The following is a 26,864-nucleotide window of genomic DNA, read 5'->3' on the forward strand; positions in this document are numbered from 1 at the left end:
GGGCTGGACAGCAGACAAACAGGCAATATATAAGGGCCTTGAAGGGGGGGTGGGAGCAGTGAAGTTCCAGTAAAAATCACTGTCTGTCCAGCAACATGAGATTGGCAGTGTCATGGCCTTGTGGACTACAGCCATTACTCCACATTCCCAAATCACTCTTCCTGAGCATTTGCCTTTGTCAACCAAAGTTCCTTTCCTCCTTTGCTTCCAGTGAATGGTACAGCTCTAGGAGTTACAACACAAAAATCCATATATGATGGATCATAGGAACCTAGCCAGGGAGAGTTTTTAGGTCTACCCAATTTGGGTGCGCCTTATCAGAAAAGAAAATTTCTTTTCTTGAGTCCCCTTACTCACCCAGGGTTGCCCCTAGGTGACATGCTTCATCATTGGGGCCATCCCAAGCATCTACTGCTTGGGGCGTGCTACGACTTGCGAGGGATATGTAGGAGCACTGGTTTTGTGAATCTAAGTGTAGTGCAGTGTATGGGGGAGTAGTGATTAGTGCTAGTTAAAAATACCTAACTAGTAAGATAAAGTTTTATTCCTGCTCCTAGTTGGTACGATAAAAAGAGGGTAGATAAAAGGAAAAATAACTGTGATGTGGTTATAATCCCTAATATTCCATCGACATGTTTCAAGGTGTTCCCTACACCTCTTCTTCAGGACAACATGGGGGCCAGCCCCATGTGTACCACTCCGGTGAACAAACCTACATTTTGGTGGAAAAAAAAATGTAGTAAGCACACCTCTCACTTATACATACGGTTAACGCTGTACCTGCAGTATTTTTTAAATAGCAGTAATATGCCCCATGGTCCGCCTGGGTGGAGGAGCCTGTAGAACCTTGTCTTGGCTGCCCTCCGTCACTTTGACCTGTTAGTCCCAGGTTCGACCGCAAGATGCGGTCGAGCCTGGAACTAACATGTCAAATGGGTCAAACTGCGGGTACAGCGTTAACCGTATGTATAAGTGAGAGGTACAAAATACTGGATTTAGACCACTTTTATTATTATGTTCATTTTTTACTTCGCATTGTTAGGATATTTGAATACATTGACCCCGGTGTATAGGGTTTGCAGTGAAGAATAAATTCTAGCCCCATTGAATCAGGAATCAGTCACCAGCATATGAAAGCTGTTTATTTTGATGAGGTATGTCGACAGATATATATCTTTTCTCCTGAAGTAATGCAATGTGTTATATGCGGGAATGTGGATTGTTGTGTTATGGGGGGTGGATTCAGACTTATTATTTTACATGTTAGAATGGAATATAGGCAGGATGACTGTTTTCACTTGCCAAAACATGAGTGATACAGTTTTAACTTTGTTTTGGATTAAATTAATGTGTATAGTACATGAGTTTGTAGAATTAGACACTGCATATTTCGACCTGGATTTTGATTTTCCGTTTTACCATTTCACAGCCCTGATGATGTCCTAGGAGGACGAAACGCGTAGACTGTTTTTGAGTTGTGACTATTCGATTGTAAGGAAGCGGCTGTTTTTGAGTTGCGACCATCGAATTGTAAGGAAGCATTTAATTTGGATGAAACATATTCCAATATTGGATTGGACATATCACATTGGATTGCATATTTATCTGTTGGAACTTGAATTTTGGAAAAAGAATTTTGAAAAATAAAAACATGGACTGCAGTATTTGACTGCTGATTTTTGTGTGAATTTGACGCTTCTTCCACTAATCTGCACAATTTTGGAACAGTTTGCCTTGACGGTTGACCAATGGAAGAGGAGCCCCCGAATCAACTTATACAACGTTGAACTATTTTTGTACACCTCACAAGTGCATACCTAGTACAGCCCTTACCGTTGTATGTAGATTTATCATCTTCGATCCAGTAAATGTTGGCATTCTCAATTAGGTGAATTTTGGGATGACTAAAATTTTAGGCTACCCTGCGCCCACACCTCCTTAAGTAAGCCGGTGGAGAGAAGTACTTCTCTATTGAACAGAAAAATTCAGCCAGAATTGACGAATTGCTCCCGAAGGCGGAAACCACATATGGGTAGGCTGAGAGCTCCACAAGTAGATTTCCCCACATGAAAAAGCCTCATTTTTTTTTTTTAATTCCTGTCATGCTCTGCAGTAGATCAATGTGCTACGCATATGGCTGGGTCCAAACTAGAATGGCACGGTGAGCAAAAAAACAATGTGCTGAGGTGAATGCATGACATTGTTCTGCATTCTGTCCATCAATTGTTCTTTTTTCCATTTGTCACTGTGAGTGGGGCAGGTATGCCCAGAAGTGGGTCCCGTGCTCGCCATACCACTGGAGTGAAGCTATCCTGGCTGATGAGGGTTGAAAGCCTGAATCCGGTCCTAGGATGCTTGCTTCCAGTCCAGGGAGGACCTGGCCTAGCAGTTTGGGCTGGACTGTTCCCATTGGGTGCAGGGTCAAGACTGATTTGCATATGGCTGGGTCCAAACTGGAATTGCATGGTGAGCGACAAAACAATGGATTTAGGACCAGATCTCTGTAGTGGGGTGAATGTATGACAGTGTTCTACATTCTGTCCATCAATTGTTCTTTTTGCATTTGTCACCCCGAGTGTGACGGGTATGCCCAGACGTTGGTCCTGTGCTCTCCATGCCACTGGAGTCGAGCTATCCTGGCTGATGAGGGTTGAAAGCTTGAATCCGGTCCTAGGATGCTTGCTTCCAGTCCAGGGAGGACCTGGCCTAGCAGTTTGGGCTGGACTGTTCCCATTAGTCCAAGATTGATTTGCATATGACTGGGTCTAAACTGGAATGGCATGGTGAGCAAAAAAACGATGGATTTAGGGCCCGATCTCTGTACTGGGAGGAATTATGTCTGCGTTACGTTTACAAAGGGGCTAGCAAGACATTCGTGGAGATAGGGAAGATGGCTGAGAGGGTGTGTGTGACGAACTCTTAATTGCCTAAGATTTTCATCAAAGTGTCTCCAGTCACAGACACCTTAAAATGTCTATACCCATGTGCCTCATTCTCATTTGTAGTAACATCCTTGAGGTGACATTCAGTTATGAGATAATTAGCACTTAGAGATGAAGCGAACACGTGTAACCGAGATAGCTCTGCTTGCTCAACTGGACGAAATGTGCACTTCATTAGGAAAAGAAGTGATCAAATGACTTGCTCAGGTCCCAATTAGGACAGCTGAGTCTCGTGGATGGAAACTGTGCATTAGAAAAAATGAAGTGTAGTGATTTGCAGTGCAGAATCTTAAAAAGCAAATAAAAAAAGTACGTACTCAGCCCGGAAACAGATACTAGCCTCATGAATAATCTACTGTAACCAGCTTGAATATTTATCCACCCAAGGGCAGATTTACAATGTCTCTGTTTTCCTATGGGGAAAGGAGACAACATACACCACGTTTGAATTTCCTTTGGCCATTATCTTACTGAACGCATACTGAAAGGTTTTCCTAAGATTAAACATGCACTTAAATGAAGGTAATATACAGCAAAAACAGGCCCGTCGCCATAATAGTGCAGCAAGGGCAGTGGCACCAGGGCTCAAAAATCTGTGGAGCCCACTGAACCCTAATTATTGCTGTATTTTACTCCTCCAAGAACAGCCAGAGGGACCCTTATAATTGTTTGCACTATTGTCCATAGACTCTTGCCATGCCAATGTGTCAGAATCAAAGTAGAGGCTGCGTTTCACATTTCTGTTAAGAATTACAAATCGATTATTAAAGCCCTTGACATAAAGCAAATGTAAAAATAATGGAAACATAAATATGTACTTACAAGAAGTAACCTTCTAAGCAGCTAGTGCAAAATTCAGGATTGTCTAGGAAACAAAGACAACCATAAGATGTATGTAATGAATTAGCAAAGTAAAAAGAACATACAGCAAAATAAAAAGGTGTATAATTTCATGTTACTCTGACCAGAGGTGCTCATATTCATTCATTTGATTTTTGCACACATGCTACGTAGGTGTTAAATGTAGATATACGTGAAGCATATATTGTATAATTTGTAAAATATTAAAGGCAAACCAGCAAATTTGGTAAAGAGGCCATAAGAATTGAACCTCCCATCATTAGCAGCAATAAGACACTCACAAGGAATGGGCTACGTGAAGGTAATGGACAGGTTTTCCTTGTTTTAGCAGAGGGTCGTCATTATGTCTCCACAGACTGGTGCTGGAGAGGAGTCAGTCAAACAACTACACGCATGCCACTACTGATATCAGTTCACCATCACACACCATGTTCACACATTACACTTAGCATGACCATATATTTTATTTTCTTGACTGACATATCATTTTATTAGAAATTATCAGAATGCATTATTCATCTGTTTGAAAAATCAATTTGTCTCAAAACATTAAACTACACAGAGACACAAATGACATTCATTACAACAATACAAAAAGTCAAACAAAAAGTCACATAGACAGTACATCAATTTAGATCACCTAATACAAAAGTCTTGATTGCTCAGGATCTGTAATAATGAAAATAATTTGTGATTTTTTAAAATGAGAAACACCTTTCAAGCTGGCGTTACAGCACCCTGCTTTTATATGCTTTCCACAAAGGCAATACCAAACAGCGTGCCAATTGGGCTCATTACAAACCATCACAGGTATCATTTAAATGAATTCACATCATGAGCCTCAATGGTATTGCATATGTAGAACACTTGTTTAGTGAAAAAACAGTAGACACGTTTCAAACCCTAATTTGTGTCTTTTAGGGTTCTCCTCAGGACTCAGAACACACAATGAGCTCTTTTCTCCAAAATTGTCCTTTCAGATTGAATTTTCTTTCCAAATTAAATTTTGCCCCAACTTCACAATGTGCTAAAACATTATAACGGGAAAGTCCTTCACATCCATCGAATCCATGATAATGCTTCTTGTTTACGCATCTAATTCACTTAATTTTTAATAGACACCGGATGGGCCATGAATCTTTGCGCTAAGGTTTCATGAAGTGTGTTGCCTGCCGGTATTTAACCCGGTGTTGTTCAGGTAATAACTTCCGGGTCTGTTCAGAAAATTCCTTCTGGGTTTTGCGTCATACTCTTCAGCAGAGAAGTGAATATATAAGTGAGCTGGCAGAGCATCTTCAGGCCCACTTCCATGGGTCCGTGACTGTGGTGGCACTACTTGGGAAGCAAGACTCACAGCACGCAGAATCCAGGTGCTGGGTTCATAGTTGTTGGAGTCTTCACTGTCCTTGGGGGTCTGATCAGGAGGCCAGCCAACTAGCCATTCCTGAGAGCCCTGGCTTAAAGATGCAGGTCCAATCCTTATCACTCGTACAGCAGGGCAGCAGAGTAGCAGTCCTTCTTGCAGAGTAGCACGACAGAACTTCTGAGTCTTCCAAAGGTCCAGAGGTATACTGAAAAGGAAATATTTATACCTGATGCCAGTTTTGAAGTAGGAGGGGTTCTGGAGGTTTCCACCCCCAGAGGGGTTTGGACAGGCATGGTGCGTCCAATGGGGTGTGGGGGCGTAGCCCCCACTGTCCGCAGCTCCCTCTGCATCTTTGAACTTAAGTAAACTCTCATTTTACTTAAGTTCAAAGATGCCGAGGGAGAACTGACAATCATGTCAGTCAGCATGACGTCGGACCGCCCACCCCCTTCAGAGTCTGAAGGGGGTTGGCGGTCTGGCGTCATGTTGACTGACATGATTGTCACGAGGGGCAGCAGACAGAAACCACAAGTGCGCACGAGTGGGGACGGAGGGTGAATTTTTGCACTGTGCCCACTCATGCGCACTTGTGTTCCGCTTGTTTGCGCATGCCCATTAGGAGCCCCTCGGCCTCCTAATGGGCGTGCTGTGGGCAAAGATTAGCCATGCCCCTAAGCCATGCCTGGCGCTGCTGGCAGCGCCAGGATTGGCTGAGAGGGGCTTCCAGTCCATTCCAGGGCCGTTCGTGAGCAAGACGCCAAGAGGAGCAGCAGAGGTGGCGTGGACCGGCTGAGGTAAGTTACGTTTCCTTTCATATTTGTATTATATTTAATTCCCTGCCAGGCTGCCACCCACCCCCGCGCGAATCCTCCCCATCCCCTCATCCCCCCACCCCGCGAGCCGCGACTGTAAACATGCTTCCGGCGGCTGACGGAGTATGCCAGCAATTTATTTTCTTTGTAAAGGGTTCACACTCCAGTCCTCCCCCGGATGAGTTTTAAGGCTGCACTTTTAATATTTTGAAAGATCAAGCGCTGGGAAGCTTGCCATAGTGCTACTTGTTCAGTCATCTCACCTTCGGTGGTCACTTTGGCGCCCCTTAGTCCCTCTATGCATTTTATGCAAAATAAATATATTACCACCCAAATTAAGCAACCTTGGTGCCGAGGAGTTCCCTCTCTACAATTAAAGGCCAGCAGCACACAGCAAATGGGCGCCTACGCTCTCGGAATGAAGCAGTTGCCATCTTCCCAACACTAACACTCTTTGAGATGCATAGTGAGTCACTCTGCACTTCAAAGAGTGTTAGTAACGCAGACTGGTGCAGTCTGGCTGGCCCAGTGCCTACAGTGCTTCTTTGCTTTGTGTAGCTAGTAGGTTTGTGCTTCACAAGTGTGCATCAGGACACCTCTAATGTGTTAAAACGTTAGTTTACAGGATCAATTGGTCATTTTAGGGTGTACAAAAACTCTTGGCAGGCCAGAAATACCTTACAGATTCGATTGACTAAAATGTTTTTGAGACTGATTACGTATCGCAGTTGTGGTGGTATGATCTGATTCAAGGCGAGTAGCTCTCATTATCTTAACCGCTTCAGCGCGGCGGGAATTTTCGCGCTGTGCTGAGCGTTCTAAGAAACGGGTGTGGTCGTGACGGAGCGGTTCCGTCATGAGCACAGCTCAACCGTCGCTCATGACGGAACCGTTCCGTCATGAGCATCGAAGGGGTTAAGCAGAACCTGTCCCTTTATGGAAACTGACTCCTAAAAAATGTTTCTACTTTTTCATATTGTAGCAGCAGGAAGCAGGGCAGGGGCAGGGGTTGCTGTCTTTTCTAGACCACGATATCTACGTTTGCAAATTACAGCTTATCACAGTGAGGTGCAAATTACAATCAGCCTTACTTATGTTCATTTAGAAAGGCCACTTTGCTACAAGCCCTGCCACGCGTGACGCTCGCACCTCTGACAAGCTTGAACACCGAGTGCCAGCACTGGGCCTAGCTGCCTTCAAAAACATAACCATAGAAATGTTTTTGATGCTAGGCCCGGCTGGCACACAAAACAATGTGTGTATATTGTTCAGACTCTGCGTGGCATTGACAGGAAGTAGCTTCAGAAACATTTCAATTTAGAAGTAATCATGTTTCCGAAGCTAGGCCCTGCTGGCACGCTGCGTGTGTATGCTTTTTTTCAGAGATGCATCTATCATGCCAGGTTTAAGCAGTAAGTAAATATTCTCTGAGCCTTAAATGAGCTCTAATTTTAACTTACCGGTGACCCCAGGCCCCACGGTGCTCTGCCATGGAAAGTTTACGCCACACCACTTTCAAATCTCACCAGCCACCACTGGTTTTGGAATTTTTTGCATCTCTGCCCTGGTCCCAGCTTCTCCTGGGAACACAAACGACTAGTGTCAAACCCTTGGTGAGTGTGCTCAGGCAGAGTCTTTGTGATGTGCAAGCGTGTTAGGTGACAGCCACTCCCCCTCATCAAGTCAGAGATGGCCCATCCTCCCAACACCTATTCTCCCTTTGTCTTACGGTCTGGAAGCAAAACACAGAGACCAACTGCCAGCTACATTGGACCCAGGATACAGGCTGCAGGCACCAAATGGTTGGGACAAGGAAATGCCAACTTTCTAAAAGTAGACATTTCTATCTGCTCCCAAATGAAAGCTATCACTTCTTAAATGTAATAAGGTAGCCCAATGCTAGCCTATGGAAGCGGTAGTAAAAACGAATTTAATAGTTTTCCACTACCAGGACATATAAAACTTAAATGTTAATATCCAACTTTTTTAATACACTGCACTCTGCCCTCTGGGATGCCTGTTTAGGACCTACCCTAGGGGTGACTTTTATGTGTTAAAAAGGAAGGTTTAGGCCTGCCAATAGGTTTATTTCACCAAGTCGATATGGCAGTTTAAAAACTGCACACACCGGCTGCAATGTCAGGCCTGTGACCTGTCCAAAGGGCTACTTTGGAAGTGGGAGGCACAATAAGTGCTGCAGGCCCATAGTAACATTTTGATTACAGGCCCTGGGTACTTGTAGTCCTACTTTTCTAGGGACTTACAAGTAAATTACATGTGCCAATGGGCTGGAAGCCAATTTGACCACATTTTAGGGAGCGGGCACACACATTTTAGCACTGGTTTAGCAGTTTAGCAGTAGTAAAGTAAACAGACCCTTAAGGCAAAAAAAACAAGATCGGCAAAAACGGAGGAGTACGGCAAAGCGTTTGGGGGAAGGCCACCCTAAGGGTTGTTATGTTATGTTATGTTATGTTAACAAATGATTTATAAAGCGCGCTAACACCGATTGGTTTCTTGGCGCTAACAGACAGAAAAAGGAAGACTACTTGAGCAAGGAGTAGACGGAGATCTATTGAAATGCTTGAATGAAGAGCCATGTTTTTAATGCTTTCCTGAATGTAAGCAGGTCCTGACAGGACCGAATTTCCAAGGGAAGGGTGTTCCACAGACGGGGAGCCAGAGTGCCAAATCTGCAGCCTCCAGAACGTTTACGGCTGAACGATGGTATCTGCAAGAGACCCAGGTGGGCAGAATGCAAGTTCCGCGATGGGACATACTTGATGATTAGATTGTCTATAAACCTTGGGCTCTTACAGTGTAGAGATTTGAAAATTAGGCACCCCGTCTTGAAAGTGCATCGCTGAGCCACAGGGAGCCAGTGGAGTTGCCTCAATAGAGGGGAGGCAGATATCCAGCTGTGACGATTTAAAATCAGTCTCGCCGCATAATTCTGTACCATCTGAAGACGTTTCAGAAGAAAAAGCGGGAGGCCCAGATAGACAGAGTTTACGTAATCAAGATGGGAGATCACGGTCGCGATTACTACCTGAGTAATGGCTTCTGATGTTAAAAGACGTCGCACTTTCCGGATTTTCCGCAGTTGGAAAAAACACTTGGAGACCACCTGGCCTACTTGTGTTCTTAGTGAGAGATCACTATTCAGGGTGACTCCAAGTGTCCTTGCCGAGGAGGAGGGGATAGGGACTTGACCTAGGTCAGGCGGCCAGTAGTGCGGGCCCCAATGCCTAGTACTGTCTCCAGTGAGAACCAACTCGGTTTTTCCTGGATTCAGTTTTAGATGATTCTGGTCCATCCATGTTTGGATGAATCTCATCGTAGATTGGAAGGTGGAGATTGATGCTTCAGAATTGTCGATAGAGAAAATCAACTGCAAATCATCTGCATAGTTGGACACAGTTATTTGTTGATTTTCTCAGTGCCTGGATCAGTGGGAATATGTAGATGTTAAACAAGTGTGGTGAAAGGGAAGATCCCTGTGGGACCCCACATGTGATAGTTTGTTTGGTGCCAACTAATTCTCCAAGTCGGACTGCCTGTGAGCAGGAAGGATTTCAGCCAGCAGGCTGCAGAACCTTGGATGCCGGCCTGTGTGACACGGTCGATCAGGATGGAATGGTCGACCGTGTCATAAGCGGCCGACAAATCCAGGAGTACCAGGGCCTGGGGAAGACGCTTGTCTACGCCATCTCGGAGGGTGTCCAATACTGCCGTCACAACCGCCTCCGTTGAATGGGCAGGGCGAAACCCCGCCTGATGAGAGTCGAGGCGGTTGGATTCCTCCAAGAAGTTAGACAGGCATTTAGCCACATGTGCCTCCATTACCTTTGCCAGAAAAGGAAGTAGGGAGATCGCGCGGTAGTTTGCCTTACAAGTGGGGTCGGCCCCAGGTTTTTTGAGGAGTGGGATCACTGTGGCTTCCTTAAAGGCAAGGGGCACCGAGCCGGATGTTAATGAGTGGTTAAGGAGAGTAAGGGCAGGGGTGGGAAAGACAAAAAGGCATTCTTTTAAGATGTAAGGGGGACATTTGTCTGATGGAGCTCCGGATTTAATTCTTCCTAGAAGTTGCTGGAACTGTTCCGGGACGATCGGAAGGAACCTGCTAAGGGTGCTAAAGTTGTCAGTGTTGTTGGGGGCGACTGATGTTAGTGGCTCCACCACACTCAATGGTTGAGCAATGCTGGCTTTTATGTCTGCTATCTCCTCAATAAAATAGGTATTGAGTGAGTCACAGAAGGTTTGTGTCGAATCTACCCTTGGACGTACACTATCCAAATTTGTCAACTCATTAAAAATGGAAAAGATGTCTTTCGATCTATTAGTCGAGTTGAGAATACGGTTACAGGTCTAAGACATACACCCTTCACAGCTGAAAGTGGGGAGAACTACCAAAACTCCTAAGAGTTCTCAGCACTAAGGTGGAAGAACCTGAAGAGACCATGAGCATTAATGTGGTCTGATACAGGACTGTCTTCTACTGTAATGTCATTTCATTCGAGGGAGATAAAACACTTCAATAGCTAGGGATTCTCACCTGTCATTTGCATGAGCCATCTGAACATTCTGTTGTCTGTTTGAACCCGGAAGTTAGTCCCTCACAGGTATGGAATCAGCGTCTTCAGTGCCCAGAACACAACAAAGGCCTTCCTCTCAACAGCACTCCACCTCAGTTCCTGGAGAAGTAACCTTCTGCTAATGAAGGCTACAGATTGGTCTAGGTCCTCCTCATTAACCTGTGCTAAGACAGCCCGTACACCATGCTCTGAAGCATCTGTCTGCACAATTAACCTGTAATGGTAATAGGGACATAGAATTGGTAATTAGATTTCCTACGGGTCAAGAAGAAAGGGACCGTAGGATGTTCCCTCCCGGTACCGCAGTTTGTCCTAGAAGGAAGATTAAATAGAAACCTTTTTAGTGTCTTGGTAAAATGAAGGAGACCACAGGGGTCTAGTCGAACCTACTTCGTCACGACGGATGATCGCACAAAGTTGATGATAAGTACACCCACTATATAGGCGTACATTGATCGAGAAAAGACGCCGCATGTATTTAGGGCCTGCCAGCTTGGCTGGTAGTTAGACAATTTTTATTTTCCTTTATTTCCTACAGATACGGGCTCTCAGTGTATAACCGTATGTAGTAAGGAGGGTGAACCTAACCTTAACCTCTACCTCCCCCTGTTTTTTGAGTGTGTCCCCTCTTGAGAAGCCATGAATCTTGTGGGCCTTCTGACAACAGGCAGTCTACAGGTATGGCAGGATTTACAGCTACTTTTAAAGAACTTGAGTACGCCCCCCCCCCCCACTCAAAGGGAAACACAGCCACTGGGTAGTGACTCCCGTGGTTGTCTGTGATTATGACCTGGTGGAATATATTAGGGTTGTCCTGCTTTGAGGACCCCAGATAACACCTCATGGTAGTCATACTGGCTCCTGTGTCCCTCAAAGACTTAACCCTGTGTCCATTGATGGTGATCCACTGCCTTTAATCAAAAGTATTTGAAGGCATAGGGGCTTTTGGTACCATCTCTCAATCCCCTAGGGACACTAATGTTACCTCTGCTCGCTCCCCAATGCTAACTGGAACCACCTTCCCCCGAGTGCTTCACAGGACAACCCAGGTGTCTGCCCTCCGGTGAGGGGCTGTTCCCTCTTGGGATGTCTGGTATCTCCATTGGAGTAATTGTAGCACTCAGTGCACTGGGGGAACAAACTCCCTGTCTGCTTTTCTAAGAGACCCTTCTTCATTGGTTCACATTGGGACTGGCTACTATTGTACCTTGGGACTTATTTTGGGGGCCTTTAGAGAACTCCTTACATTTAGGTTTGCTGCCCCTCTTTCTTCTGATGGAACCCCGGACCACCCTTTTGGTGATCCTCCCTAAATACATTTTTAGACACTCTGGTGCTGATCCAGAGGTCCATCTCCTTAGCAAGCTTCCTAGGACCAGTGAGCTTATTTTCAATCAAGTGCTGGCAGAGCTCTGTAAAACAGAGCTTGAACATGTGCTCTCTGAGTATCACCTAAAACAATGGAGTGAAATCATCAACTTTGCAGCCCGCACTCAACTATTCTGTGCCTTGCTGGCATAATTAAGATAACCCACCCAAGATGGGTTCTGAATCTTTTGGCAGTCCCTGAATCTAATAAAGGTACTTCTCGTGGGTGAGTCCAAACTTGCTGACAAGGATGTTTTTCAATGTAATGTCCTTCATCTGGTCCATCATTTCCAGTGTAAGCAGGGTATCCCTCCCCACTGTAGGCACGTGTTTCTAGAGTGAATGCCCCCACAACTCTTCTGTGACCACTGTGCATCTTAAGGGTCACATTATGAGCAGAAACCACTGGTCTATGCCATCCCCTAACATATAGCTGGGCACCGGATCTTTAGGTATGCAAACTCTGTTGCTCGCTTCAGAGACTGTGGGTATCCTGCCGCCCTTGCAGCTGGACTCTTCTTGTCTAGCTCTTATGGCCAGCTCTCTGAGACTCAGCTCATGTACCATTCTTCTTTCCTCCATGGCTAGTCTCTTTTCCTTCAAGGCTATTTCAGCCTCAGCCTTCTCCCTTGCCAAGGCTCTCTCAGCCTCAGCTTTCTTCTCCTCCCCACCAGCTCCTCTGGGGACAGACCTTGTGAAGAAGACACACTCCTCTCTCCTCTTGCAGGGAATTCCAACTCAGAAGACAAGTCATCTCCATCCCATGAGTCCTGCATCTCATGGCTTGCATCCAGGTCCTGATCTTGCTCCTCCATATCATCCACCTCATTCTCATCTTCTGTTGCTGTAAGCAACTGAATAGCCTCCGCCCAGGCCCTCAGAGCTTTCTGAAGCTCCAACTTCTTGATTGGATGTTTCCTTTCCTTACAGAACGAACTGAGCTCAACCACACTGAAGCTTTTCAGGCTGATGAGCTCGAATTCCATTTCTACAGGTATGGCCACAGACAGTCCGATGTAGTGAGGGTGAATCTGGAAAAAGCAAAAGAGCCAATAAAGAAGAATTTTAAAAACTAAAATGTATATCCTATTATTTATCTGGGATTTTTAGTGTAACACAAAATCACTGTATGGCACTGCTCAACTCAATGCTGAACAAGCATTGGGAAATGGGGTTAATGGTTGAAGGTGGTGAAACACCACTTAAGCAGCAGCCACAATTCTTTAGTTTGAACCATTTTCAAACCCCAAACAAACCTGTGCTCAACCCACAAGTAGCTTGGCACAAAGCAGTCAGGTTTAAGTATTTATGCGGCACTACATACAGTAATAAAGTGAAAACATAACACAAGAAAAATCTCAAACCAATAGCGTAAAATTTAATACATTATTTGACACCAAAGTGACAAAAATCGAACTGGAGAAATGCAAATTCTGATTTAAGTGAAAAACAATGCTTAGAAGTACAAAGCGCCAACTGTGGTTATCTGGTCATGCTGGGCTGGGACAAAGTCGAAAAAGTCAAACCACAAAGGAGGGTGTGCCGGATACAGTGACCAGGTTAGGCTGCTGAACAAAGTACTACAAATCCTGGTTGTAGAGTGTTGCGAGATCCAGCTTCAAGAATGCATCACACAGCAGCAGTTCTGAGGGGCTGCATGTGACGCTGCAAGGTCCTGCTTCAGAGACACGTTGCGCAGTGGCTTTTCCAATCAGGCTGTCAATGCGCCTAGTAATGCGAGATCCTGCACCGTCGTTGAGAATGCCGTCAATGAAGGCTTGCGATGTGAAGTCCTGTGCCGGCTATATGTCGCTCAGTGTAGTTCCAATGGGGTGCTGCAAGGAGATGTGTCGTGCTGCGTCTGTTCTGTGAAGAAGCTACATCTGAGCTAACTAAAGCATCTTCAAGCCTATTTCCAAGGGGCCAGGACTGGGGAGGCACCAATTTAAGGGCAGTACTCACAGAAGCTCACAGAAGGCAGAGCCAGGCACTCTGTTCAAGGTGGAGTGGAGCCTTTTCTGTCCCTGAGTCTCTGATCAGAAGGCCCGCTAACTAGCCCTTGGAGTCCCCCTCGTGGTCCTAGTTTCAAAATGTGGGTCCAGGCCTTCTTACTCAGGCAGTGGGCAGGAGGAGAAACAGAGTAGTAGTCCTTTTTGCAGGGCAGTACAGCAGTCCGTCTGAGTCTTAGACAGGTTCAGAGGTGTACTGAAGAGTTGATTCTGAGGATCCAATAGTTATACCTAGTGCCGGATTTGAAGTAGGAGAAGGTTCTGGAGGTTTCCACCCCCAAAGGTGTTTGGGATTTCCTCCATCCCTGCCCTGGCGCCAGCTTGGCTGTAGTCACAAAAGACTAGTATCAAACCCATTGTGAGTGTGTTCAGTCAGTCTTTGTGATGTGCAAGTGTGGTAGATGATAACCACTCCCCCAATCAAATCAGAGAAGGACCATCCTGCCAACACCTATGTCCCCTTTGTCACACTGTCTGATAGCAATACACAAAGACCAACTGCCAGCAACACCTACTCATATTACCCATGATATAGGCTTCAGCCATCAAAAGGTTAGGACAAGAAAATGGCTATTTTCAAAAGTGTTATTTTCAGAACTGTGACTTAAAATCTAATTTTTCCATTACGTGGGGTTTTTAGTTAAGATTCTTTAGACACCAAACTCTAAATTATTATCTACTCTCAATTGAATGTTCTTTCTTTTTAAATGTATTAAGGTACGCCAATGTTATCCTATGGGAGAGGTAGGCCTTGCAGTAGTGAACAACACATTTAAGAATGTGTCACTACCTGGACATATACACCTTAAAAGTACATGTCCAACATACGAAATACACTGCTCCCAGTCCTCTGGGCTATTTAAGGCCTTCCCTATTGGAAGGTATTAAAAAGAAAGGTTTAGGTCTGGGAAAAGGTTTATTTTCCCAGGTCAAAATGGTAATTTAACCATGCATGCACCGGCTACACTAGCAAGCGGGTGAGGTTTTTGTTTATTCCGGCATAGAGTGCGTTGCCGTAGTCGAGCCTGCTGGTGACCAGGGCATGAGTGACGGTCTTTCTGTGTTTGAGGGGGGATCCATTTGAAGGTCTTATGTAGGAGGTGGAGGATGTGGAAGCAGGAGGACAAGACAGAGTTGTTCTGGTGGTCCATTTTGAGCTCCGAGTCCAGGATGATTCCCAGGTTGCGTGCATGGTCTGTGGGGGTGGACGGTCTTCCGAGGGCCGGGGGCCGCCAGGTGTTGTTCTAGGCATCGGGGTTTAGGCCCATGATGATTACTTCCATTTTGTTGGTATTTAGTTGTAGGCAGCGGTTTTTCATCCATTTGGCGACTGCTTCCATGCCTTCTCGAAAGTTGTGTCTGGCCATGTTGGGTTTGCTGGATAGTGAGAGGATGAAGTTGAGTGCCGTCTGTGTATGACACAATGTTACGTCCGTAGGTTCCGACGATGGGGGCGAGCGGAGCCATGTAGACTTTGAAGAGCGCAGGGCTGAGGGAGGACCCCTGGGGGACTCCGCAGGTTTTAGGTGTAGGGTCCGAGAGGAAAGGGGGAAGTCTAACCCGCTGCTTTCTGCCGGTTGAGGAAGGAGCGTATCCAGTCGGGGGCCTTGTCTTAGATCCCTGCATCGTGGAGTCTGCGTATTAGGGTGCAGTGAGAGACTGTGTCGAAAGCCGCTGAGAGGATGAGGAGGATGAGGGCTGCTGTGTCTCCTTTGTTCAGTAAGGTACAGATGTCAGCTGTTGCAGCAAGGAGGGTGGTTTCCGTACTGTGGTTTTTTCTGAAGCCGGATTGGGAGGAGTCGAGGATATTGTGCTCTTCGATGAATGTGGCGAGTTCGCTGTTGATGGCTTTCTCAATGACATTCGCTGGGAATTAGAGCAGGGAGATGGGTCTGTAGTTTTTTAGGTTGGTGGGGTCCACAGAGGGTTTCTTCATAAGGGGGTTGATCTCAGTGTGTTTCCAGCCGTCCGAGAACGAGGCGGTTGCCAGGGAGCAGTTGATGGTGTGGCAGAGCATGGGTGCGAAGGGCTTGGTGGCTCTGTTGAAAATGTGGTGGGGATAGGGGTTTGTGGGGGCCCCGGAGTGGATTAACTTCATTGTCTTTAGAGTGTCTACGGTGGTGAGGGCCGTCCAGTTGTTGATTGCTGGCTTCAGGGTGTCGGGGTGTTTGGTGAGGGTTCAGTGTGTTGGTTGTCTTTGTAGAAGTTGTCGTAGATGCTCTTGATTTTGTGGTGGAAAAAGGTGCTGAGTTTGTGACAGAGGTCTTGTGAGGGGGGATGTCGGGAGACTCGCTGGTGAGTTGGGCGAACTCCTTGATGATGTTGAAGAGTTCTTTGCTGTTGTGTGCATGAGTGGAGATTCTGTCTTCAATCGCTTTTTTCTCGTTTTTCTGATAAGTTGGTGGTGGGCGTTGGTTGCGGCTCTGAAGTTGTTGTGGACTTCTGTGGGTTTGGTGTTCCTCCAGGACTTTTCGAGGCGGCGGCAAGTGTGTCTGGACTCTCGAAGTTCGGTGGTAAACCATCTAGCTTTCTTGGCATGGGTGTTGTTGTTTTCCTTAAGGCGGGCTATGGTGTTGCCGCTTTCGGAGATCCATCTGTGCAGGGTTCGGGCTGTGGTGTTGGGGTTGTCATTTTCCGCATGGGTTGGGGTGGAGTAGCTGAGTGATGAGGTTTGTTGGTCGTCAGTGATTCTGGTCCAGTTCCTTTAAGGGAGCAGGTGCTGGTGTCTGTGGATGGTGGGTGTTCTTAAGGTGAAGTGGACGCATCGATGGTCAGTCCATGGGAATTCGGTGGTGTGGCTGAAGGTGTTGGAGTTTCCTGTTGTGAAGAGGGGTTCGAGGGTGTGTCCTGCTAAGGGCGTGGGTTCGGTTAAGATCTGGCGTCCAATGTTGTGGAGGTTGTCCAGGAGGGATGTGGTGCTGGGGTCCAGTTGGTTGTCGAGGTGGAAGTTGAGGTCTCCCAGGAGGGTGTAGTTGGTGGACGTGATGGCATGCGGGGAGATGATGTTCGTGATGGAGTTGGCGAAAAGTCCGCACGGTCCAGGGGGTTGGTAGATGTGGGTTCCTCAGAGGGTGGAGGTAGGGCTGGCCAGTATCTTTAAGTGAAGGTGTTCCATCAGGTCTGTGGGCTCGTCGGGGAGTGTGGTCAGGCGGAGGGTGGATTTGTGGACGATTGCGATTCCTCCTCCTGGGCAGGTGGGGCGGTCCTTCCTGTAGATCTTGTATCCTTGGGGAATCGCGATGGCAATGTCCGGTCCCTAGGGGGTGTTGGTCCAGGTTTCAGTAAAGAATGCTACGTCCGGGGTGGTCGAGGAGGTCCCAGATTTCGGTGGCGTGTTTGTGGAGGGATCAGACGTTGAGTAGGATGCATTGCAGGGTCTTCAGTTTGGTTGTGTTCTTGCGGACAGGTTGCACTGGGTCCGTGGTCTTGGCAGTGCTGCAGGTGTGCCGGCAGCGGTGACAGCTGAAGGGTCCGTGAGTGTTGTTTGGTGATGCTAGCTTGCAGTTGTTGTAGAGGCCTGGGCTGAGAGCGCGGAGTGCCGCTGTGTTGTAGCGTTGGCGGTGCAGAGATTCAGGGTTCCTGGCGCTGGTCACAGCCAGATTGTGGACGGGCGCAGACGGGCTTGCCTTTGGCCCGCCGGAGCGTTCGACATTAAGTAGGGGTCGAGAAGGGCTGGGAGGCGGGAGCGGGGAGGGGAGCTGGATTGGGTCGGTCACACTGGTTGTGCTGGGAGGGAGGAGCCGTAGTGGCAGCAGCGGCAGGGAAAAACGGGCTAAAAAGGGAAAAGGCAAAAAGAGAAAGAAAAGTGCAAATAGGCAGAAAAAGTGCATGAAAGAGTGGAGGAAAGACACAGAAGGAGAGTGAAAGGGGGAGATGAGGGTAGAAAACAAGTGAAAAACAGAGGAAAGAAACAGTAGGAGAGTGAAGGGGGAACTTGAAATGAGGGGAAAATGACAGAAAATGGAGGAAAGACCCAGAAGGAGAGTGAAGGGGGAGATAGAAATGAGGGGAAAAAAGGAGTCAAAAAGGAGTGAAAAAGCGGAGCGAGAGAATGGTGACAGAGTCCACTGGACCACCAGGGATGAGGCGCAGGTGAAACCTGCGGTTGGAGGAGGGCCTCGAACACCAACACTCGAGACTGCAGGGGCTCGGGGGAATATTTACAACAAGGGGTGGTGATGGACAGAGTCTCTGAATTAAGCAGAGTACTCTCACCCAGTCAAGAGATCAGGGCTAGATGCAACACCGTTTTTTAGCTCATTGCACCATCCCAGTTTCAGAACCTGGCTGTATGCAAATTAGTCTGTCCCTGGCCCAGTGCATCATGGGAACAGGGCAGACCAGACTACAAAAGCCAATTCTTACACTGGGAAGGAAACAAGCTTCCGGGGACCGGTTTCTGGCATTACAGCCGTCTTCGGCCCGGCTTGCTTGAATCCTGATGGTGCAATGAGCAAGGGACTCACATCTGAGTATACCCTTCCACGCTTAGGGTGGACAAAAATATTTACAACAAGGGGTGGTGATGGACAGAGTCTCTGAATTAAGCAGAGTACTCTCACCCAGTCAAGAGATCAGGGCTAGATCCAACACCGTTTTTTAGCTCATTGCACCATCCCAGTTTCAGAACCTGGCTGTATGCAAATTAGTCTGTCCCTGGCCCAGTGCATCATGGGAACAGGGCAGACCAGACTACAAAAGCCAATTCTTACACTGGGAAGGAAACAAGCTTCCGGGGACCGGTTTCTGGCATTACAGCCGTCTTCGGCCCGGCTTGCTTGAATCCTGATGGTGCAATGAGCAAGGGACTCACATCTGAGTATACCCTTCCACGCTTAGGGTGGACAAAAATATTTACAACAAGGGGTGGTGATGGACAGAGTCTCTGAATTAAGCAGAGTACTCTCACCCAGTCAAGAGATCAGGGCTAGATCCAACACCGTTTTTTAGCTCATTGCACCATCCCAGTTTCAGAACCTGGCTGTATGCAAATTAGTCTGTCCCTGGCCCAGTGCATCATGGGAACAGGGCGGACCAGACTACAAAAGCCAATTCTTACACTGGGAAGGAAACAAGCTTCCGGGGACCGGTTTCTGGCATTACAGCCGTCTTCGGCCCGGCTTGCTTGAATCCTGATGGTGCAATGAGCAAGGGACTCACATCTGAGTATACCCTTCCACGCTTAGGGTGGACAAAAATATTTACAACAAGGGGTGGTGATGGACAGAGTCTCTGAATTAAGCAGAGTACTCTCACCCAGTCAAGAGATCAGGGCTAGATCCAACACCGTTTTTTAGCTCATTGCACCATCCCAGTTTCAGAACCTGGCTGTATGCAAATTAGTCTGTCCCTGGCCCAGTGCATCATGGGAACAGGGCAGACCAGACTACAAAAGCCAATTCTTACACTGGGAAGGAAACAAGCTTCCGGGGACCGGTTTCTGGCATTACAGCCGTCTTCGGCCCGGCTTGCTTGAATCCTGATGGTGCAATGAGCAAGGGACTCACATCTGAGTATACCCTTCCACGCTTAGGGTGGACAAAAATATTTACAACAAGGGGTGGTGATGGACAGAGTCTCTGAATTAAGCAGAGTACTCTCACCCAGTCAAGAGATCAGGGCTAGATCCAACACCGTTTTTTAGCTCATTGCACCATCCCAGTTTCAGAACCTGGCTGTATGCAAATTAGTCTGTCCCTGGCCCAGTGCATGATGGGAACAGGGCAGACCAGACTACAAAAGCCAATTCTTACACTGGGAAGGAAACAAGCTTCCGGGGACCGGTTTCTGGCATTACAGCCGTCTTCGGCCCGGCTTGCTTGAATCCTGATGGTGCAATGAGCAAGGGACTCACATCTGAGTATACCCTTCCACGCTTAGGGTGGACAAAAATATTTACAACAAGGGGTGGTGATGGACAGAGTCTCTGAAGGCTGCGAGGGAGGGAGAGCAATTTCACTGACAAGGTCAGTGGCAAACAGACCTATTTTATCCTAAGTAGTCTAAGAGTTGGAATTTGTGTCAGCCCCTCCTCATGATTTGATGGCTTTCTTGTCCATCTCCAAACTTTCCTCCTGATTAGATGGCTTTCCTCCCATATTTCTGTCTCACGGTGTTTGGATTGGATTAGTTGTATCCTCCTGCTGATGTCATATCTTTTTATTGCATTGTGTTAGGAATATTAGAAAAGATCAAAAGGATTGTGCTAGCACAGTACTCTTACTGAGGCATGCAGAGTTTATATCCGTCTTTAAGTTCAGAAGAGGTCAGACGTGGTGAGTATGGATGTGGGAACGTGGAAGCTAGGATACTACTCAGTTATGTGTGAGACTACAAGGGAATTATAGATCTGTGATTAAAAAAGGCCTACATAGGCACTGAGTGTCTGGCACCCAAAACCGGCCCAATTAGAGTTTTTAGGGCTGATATTAGCCAAGACTATGTGATTTTTAGTAAAAATGAAGTGTATAACATAGTTATAGGGGTTATTTAGAAGACGTCATCCATTAGTCTAATTGTGTCATTCACATGTTTCTTCCACCACACTCTAGCCTGTATCATGGAGCAATGAGTCACCCCACTTCAGCCATTGCCTGACTTCACTGCGAGTAAAGGCAAGCTGCTCTTTCACAGGGAGTACATCCACACAACCTTCATTGCCAGGAAACACTATGATGATGTGGGTTATAAAACGTTTTTTAGATTTGTATTATACCCCGGCATATATGGCTAAGTGGAAATTGGACACGATGGGAAATGTTTCCGATGTGGGGCAGACAATGCTGATATGCTACATATCTTTTTTAGTTGTGGACATTTGGGAAACTTTATTGACAATATTGAAAACATTTTAAGTAGGATTATTGGGAAGCCGATTGTTATAACATCAGCAATCATGCTTTTGGGGTGGGGGCCTCAATTTATGAGGGGTGGTCTTCTGTTTAAACATCGATATTTAATATTCATTGCGATGACCGTAGCAAGGCTGTGTATTGCGGCAGACTGGCTCCAATCGGAAGCTCCATCTTTCTTACAATGGAGGAATAGAATGTATAGTTTATTTAATCTTGAGTTTAGTTTATATGCAGTGAAAGGGGTGAAAAAACGCAAGATTGGTATTGGTATATGGGGATCATTTGCCGATTATATGGATGTACATGCTTGAAGTGCTATATAAATGGATATATGTATTTTGATTGTCAATATACTGTGGAATAAAAAATAAATTAAAAAAAAAAGATGATGTGGGATTTCTTTTTAGACAAAAAAATATTTTTTGCACACTGCCAATGTCAGATCTTGCCTTGTAGATCATATGATAGACTATTTTTTACTGTCTTTCTCTGATTACCCACCTTTTCCTCACCCTATGTTTTTTAACTCCCTTCCCACTCTGCCTCCCAATGGTCACTTGCTCCTACACCACCCATGTGTTTGAGGGCTATCAGTGAGTGGCAGTCTTAAAATGTTACATTTGAAGAAATATCATTCAAAGATGGCCAGCTCAGAAGAGAGGCCATCTCTGACTGGGGTTTCTTAAAATATAATAAAATGCATTCACAGAAGTTGATGACACAAAGATGGTGGCCATCTTTTAATGTATTTTCCTATATGTATATCTCACACATTTAGCCTCCACCTGTACGTGTGTGACTGCAGTGGCCATCTTTGAATGGAATGTTATAAAAAATGAAACAAAAGGCATTCGAAGACAGCTGCCGTACATATCTAAATATAAAAATATTTTGTACATTGAGACGGCTGCCATGAATGTGAGTGGACCCACAGCAGTCATCATTGCATCATTGAATGGGGTTTCTTAAAATATAAGAAAATGTTTTCTAACCTTGTTGCTGTGGAAGCAGGCACATTCACCGTAACCATAAAGGGGTTGAAAAGAGAATTGGGTGAGATCTATTGGCTTTGCAAATGCCTGTTGAATAAATTATGTCTTTTTTAAACTTTTAACTTTGAAATTCCATTTGAATGTTTAAATAAAGGCACCTCAGTCTCATTTTTAGCATAGAGTAACTGAATATTCAGGAACTATGCCTCAGGTTTTCTTGTGCTATTCTTCATTCCTTGCACCATATCCCTCATCATAGCACTGATCATGTGGTAATATCTAAAACCAGCACTTGGAAGGCACCGACGGATTTATCTTCACGGTGCTTCTGGCTCACCGCCCCTGAATTCTCTGCATCCCATTCCTGCCTCTCACCTTGATACTATGCCCCACTTTCTGTGGAGTCCCTATGCCAACATCTGACCCAGATCTTTGTTTGTTGTCTTTGAGCAATCTTCAGCTGACTCCAACACGGTGCAGATTTTGAAATTATATTATATATTTATTGTATTTGTATAGCGCCGATCTACTGCTTCGCATAAAAATGCACATACACATTTGGGGTCTGAGGGACAGGTGCAGAGTCCTGTGGCTTGCTCGATACAGAGTGACTATCGAATATCCCCTGTCCCTACCCCGTGAGCAAGGACCCACCTGCCTGTGTGTCAGAAGAACACGCTAAGCATGCTATCAGACCTTCAGCCCTGGCCTGGTTTTCACAAATGCAGAAGTTTCAATCAAATGCCTGCTTCTTTAGTTACCTTGTCCTGCTTACCTTACTGGTACTGAAACTGAAAACATAACCTTTCTATGTCTGTGACCTGATGTTCAGAATTTCCAAAAGTGCATTTGTTACCTGGAGTCAAAAAACAAATTGTGGACTGTCTCTCAAAAAGCTTATTGATCACCTTGCTTAGCTAGAGGTAGGAGCACGATAAAGCTTAGAAGTCCTAGAAAAAACAATATTTACAAAATAAAGATGCTAGATTGGACTGAACAACAACTTGATCATTATCTAACTGTATTTAGTTAGACCATTTTTAAACATACAGTTGTCCCAAGCAGCCCTAGTCTTGGAATGCCTGTATACGGATTATCAACATTAATTACAGTTCGTCCCCTGCACGTGTGATTACATATTTGCCTGTTTTTTTTTTAACTTAATAGTATCCTTGGTAGTACTTACCCATAGCACAGGCCTTGCATCCAGATTGACAGTCAAAACATTCTCCTGTGTCCGGATCCTCCACCTGACCTGGTTTATAGTAAATTAAAGAGAAGATGAAATAGCGATTGTGGAATGGACTAATTGTGGAAAACACACATAGGGAAGTACTATCTGGGGCTTTGCTAGATCATTGGCAGCTGTGCTATTACATTCTGCACTAGCTCACGGAGGAAGAGCCTAAAACACAGTAAACTCCAGGCGTATGGTACCACGAACAGCATTGCACTCCCAGCTTCTTAAGGTAGTGCCTAGCTGAAGCTGCCTTGAAACATTGATATCCACACACTGGGAATCAGCAAGGACCTAAATGTTTTCCAGGTTATTAGCTGTCAAGTAACACACTCCAATTAAGAAAGGAATAGGGATTGAATGCTGGTGACTTTTTAATTGCGATGAAATTATGAGGAAATAATTATGTGGAGTAAATTGAACAGGAGTATGGTGGGTGATGTCATCAATGATGTCATTGAACAGGGCATAAGTGATGTAGTATATGTGAGGTCATAAGCAGTGCATGTTGGGGGTTTAAGCTATAGTCAGCTCAGTAAACTATAGCTGGAGAATGTCACTGTTTTTTGTTTAAAATAGGAAGTTTATTTGAATACTCAACGGACATTTTCACCCAATTATAAAGTCACATTAACCTTTGGGTTTCTCAGTCAATTTCTAGGGCTTTATATTTTTTAACGTAAAGTAAGATATTATTACCAGTTCTAACTATAACGTCATTTTAACCTTTGATTTTTTTCGATAGATACCTAAATAACTGGATAGCCACATCACATGTCCGAGGGACACATTGGAAGTCTAATTAAAAGGGTGGTCGGCCAAATGAACACATATTGTACTCACCCTACCCTGACAAGCTCCTCACCTCACAATAAATAGAAACATTTACATAAGCTCTCAATGACTACTATTAAGGGCGGCTTAGCCTTCCATCCTTTAACCTGTTCCGTGCTGCTGTCGGCCATTGGCCGACGGCAGCACTACCTCCCCAGTGCTGCCATCAGCCAATGGCCGAAGCGGCCCCGCCCGTTTTGCGGAAGTGCCGCACTTCCGCAAAACGGAATTCAATTCAATTCAACCCAGGTCCCATTACGCCCAGCCCGACTCATCAGACTGCTGAAGCCGCAGCCCTCTCCCAGCTTCTGTCACTTACAGGTCAGACATGCAATACACAAACCTAGCAGAGGCACACTGGATGGTTAGGCAAGAAAATACCTACTTTCTAAAAGTGGTATTATCAAACACAGAATGTTAAAATCACAAACACTAAATGATGCACTTTAATGTTCAGACCTACTAAACTTTATTTTCCCATCTTGATCCCTGGGTCAGTTATGTTTATAGGATGTTATAAGCAAACTGCCCGTTTTGGCCTATTGGAGCAGATAGCCTTGGAATAGTGAAAAACAAAATTGGTAGTATGTCACTATCAGGACAGGCCACATACATCAGGGCATGTCCTACCTTTCTCATACAATGCACCTAGCCCACAGGGGTACCTTGGGCCTAACTTAGGGATGACTAACATGCAGAAAAGGGAAGGTTCAGGGACTGGCAAGTGTGTGCACTTGCCAAGTCGACATGGCAGTCCCAGACTGGTCACAGGCTCTGCAATGGCAGGCCTGAGCCACATTTTACAAGCTGCTTCTGTGGGTGGCACAATCAGTGCTGCAAGCCCACCAGCAGGATTTGATTTACAGGCCCTAGGCACACATGGTGCACTGTACTAGGGACTGACAAGTAAATCAAATAACCAATCATGGAATCACAAATCCATAACTCAAATTGCGAAAGAGAGCATATGCACTTTAGCACTGATCCGCAGTGGTAAAGTGCTCAGAGTCATAAAACCGGTCAGAAAAAATACATGAGGAAGGCATATAGTTCTGGGATGACCCTGCAAAAAGGACCAAGTCCATCAGTTAGTGTAAGAAACTGACTTACTGGCTGAGGATGATTGAGGAAAAGTCAGCCCATAACGCACCTGATGCCCAGGCTGCTGGCGCAGGACGCCTCTTAGTCTCCATCTTGAACAATTACCAAATAAAGAGACGGGCGCTGGAAGCAGGAAGACAAGAATAGAGTTTTATTTCTCATGAGGAGAGCCTGTCATTTCGGACACTCGCATAGTGTCTTCAGGAGGTGCTCTAACAAGTTCTCTGAGGCTTCGTCTTTTATACACATGTTTATGATGTACAAACATTCCTTATTACAATAAAGACGCTTTGAAGTAGAAAAAGGCATGCTTGGAATCCCAGCTTCAGGCCTATTCCCATACCAGTCGCTCAGATGTCATCCTCCCCTCCTGAATGTAACAAGAGAGATTGTGATCTCTCAGCCGGACATTCCTACAGGACACGAGGGCAGGAGGGGATGATCAGGTCAAAGGTTGGTCAGGTGATAAGGTCGGACACTTCGGTTGGTGTATCACGGTTTTGTTATGCTGGGCAGGAAAAAGGGGGATGTACATCCACGAGGCTTGGTCTTAGGACTTGAGACCGGGTCGAGAGGCCAAGTGCAGCCGGGGGGGTTGTCAGCTGAGGGGAAGGGTGTTCTTGGGAGGAAATGGGGGGGTGTGGGTCAAGCAGGAGTGCTATTTATAGAGCAGGGTCACGCAGAGGGAGAGGGTCCCGTGGCTGATGCATGAGCAGTGCGCGCGGGGAGGGGTGCCGGGGACAGATGGGCAGAGAGGCCATGGTGTCTAAAATGGCTGTCGTGTACGTGTGTGCATGGGTCTATGCTGGCGGGATAACACAGTAAGTGTTTAGCGATATCCGTTCTGCTTACAACAAGGGGTACAGTGAACACAAATGAACGCCGCTTATGTACATATACATTGCCATTTTCAACAGTCGCCACTTTTTTACATAAGCTAGTTCAGTTCTAAACAGTCGATACGATTGGCGTAATGCGGTACATATGATTTTTCATTTGTTGGGTTATTCATACAAGTCTAGAGATCAGCATAATACTTAGTTGGAGTCAATCAGAAAAATGTTCCGAAACATTATAGAATCAAGTTCAGACTTTCTCTCCGGTGACATCAACATACAGTAAAAGTACTCTTCGGGTCTTATCAGTGCAATAAGAGACTTTTGGAAAACTAAATACATGAGTGACCGATGAAACATTTTTGAAAGCAAAAAAAATGGTTGAGGGAGGAATTCAATTCGATACAAGCACTTAGTCAAGGGGTGGGTAGAAAGTTCAGGAAGGGGGTTTTCGTCACAATGTCTTTTTAACAGAGTCCGTCTTCTTTCGTTGGCGCTGTTGAGCATCGGCGGTGGAGCTATAGGTCCAGCTCGTATTCATCCTTACGCGTTGCAGGGTGCGATCAGTCCTCTGCTGTTAGATCACAGTCCTGTTTCCTAACTGATCTTCTTAGGGGTGCCTCATGCTGGGCACCTGCGAGTCTTTCTTCTTTCGTGGCAAAAACCTTATTCTATAGTCAAAAGTTATGCGAAAAGGGTGATGTTGTTGAATAATCAAGGGAAGAGAGGGCGGAGTGGGATCAGATCTCTGAGCACACCAAGGGACCAAAGGAGCAAAGGACGACGAGCAGGCAGGCCCATCAGTCGGGCTCAAAAAGGACGGGGACTTCAGGCACGAGTGGGTCAGCAAACCGAGGGCTTCAAGGTAGCCCTTCATTCCTTAATCTGCCGAGTTTGAGAGTGGTGCCTCGTCCCGCGTCTCGTTGCTCTGTGACTCCACCTTTGGTCGCGGTCACACGTGCTTCATGATCTGTGGCCAGGCTGTGCGTCACGTCCAGCTCCTCTCCTCCGGTGCTTGTATCTTTGAATGGGTACAAAACAAGTTTTAGAAAAACTG

At 46.0% G+C, this 26,864-nt stretch overlaps 1 protein-coding gene across 1 annotated transcript in view; it reads right to left on the minus strand.

The window, feature by feature from the left end:
- The window catches only part of LOC144826284 (proprotein convertase subtilisin/kexin type 5-like), a 567,967-nt gene that overhangs the window by 528,009 nt on the left and 13,094 nt on the right, over positions 1 to 26,864 (minus strand). The window contains exons 2-3 of the mRNA XM_078684635.1: positions 22,986 to 23,054; positions 3,765 to 3,807 (exon numbers count right to left, since the gene is read on the minus strand). Of these exons, the coding sequence (XP_078540761.1) occupies positions 3,765 to 3,807; positions 22,986 to 23,054 (112 nt within the window). The remainder of the gene's footprint in view (positions 1 to 3,764; positions 3,808 to 22,985; positions 23,055 to 26,864) is intronic.

This window comes from Lissotriton helveticus, chromosome 3_2 (genome assembly GCF_964261635.1).
Source record: "Lissotriton helveticus chromosome 3_2, aLisHel1.1, whole genome shotgun sequence".
Lineage (NCBI taxonomy): Eukaryota > Metazoa > Chordata > Amphibia > Caudata > Salamandridae > Lissotriton > Lissotriton helveticus.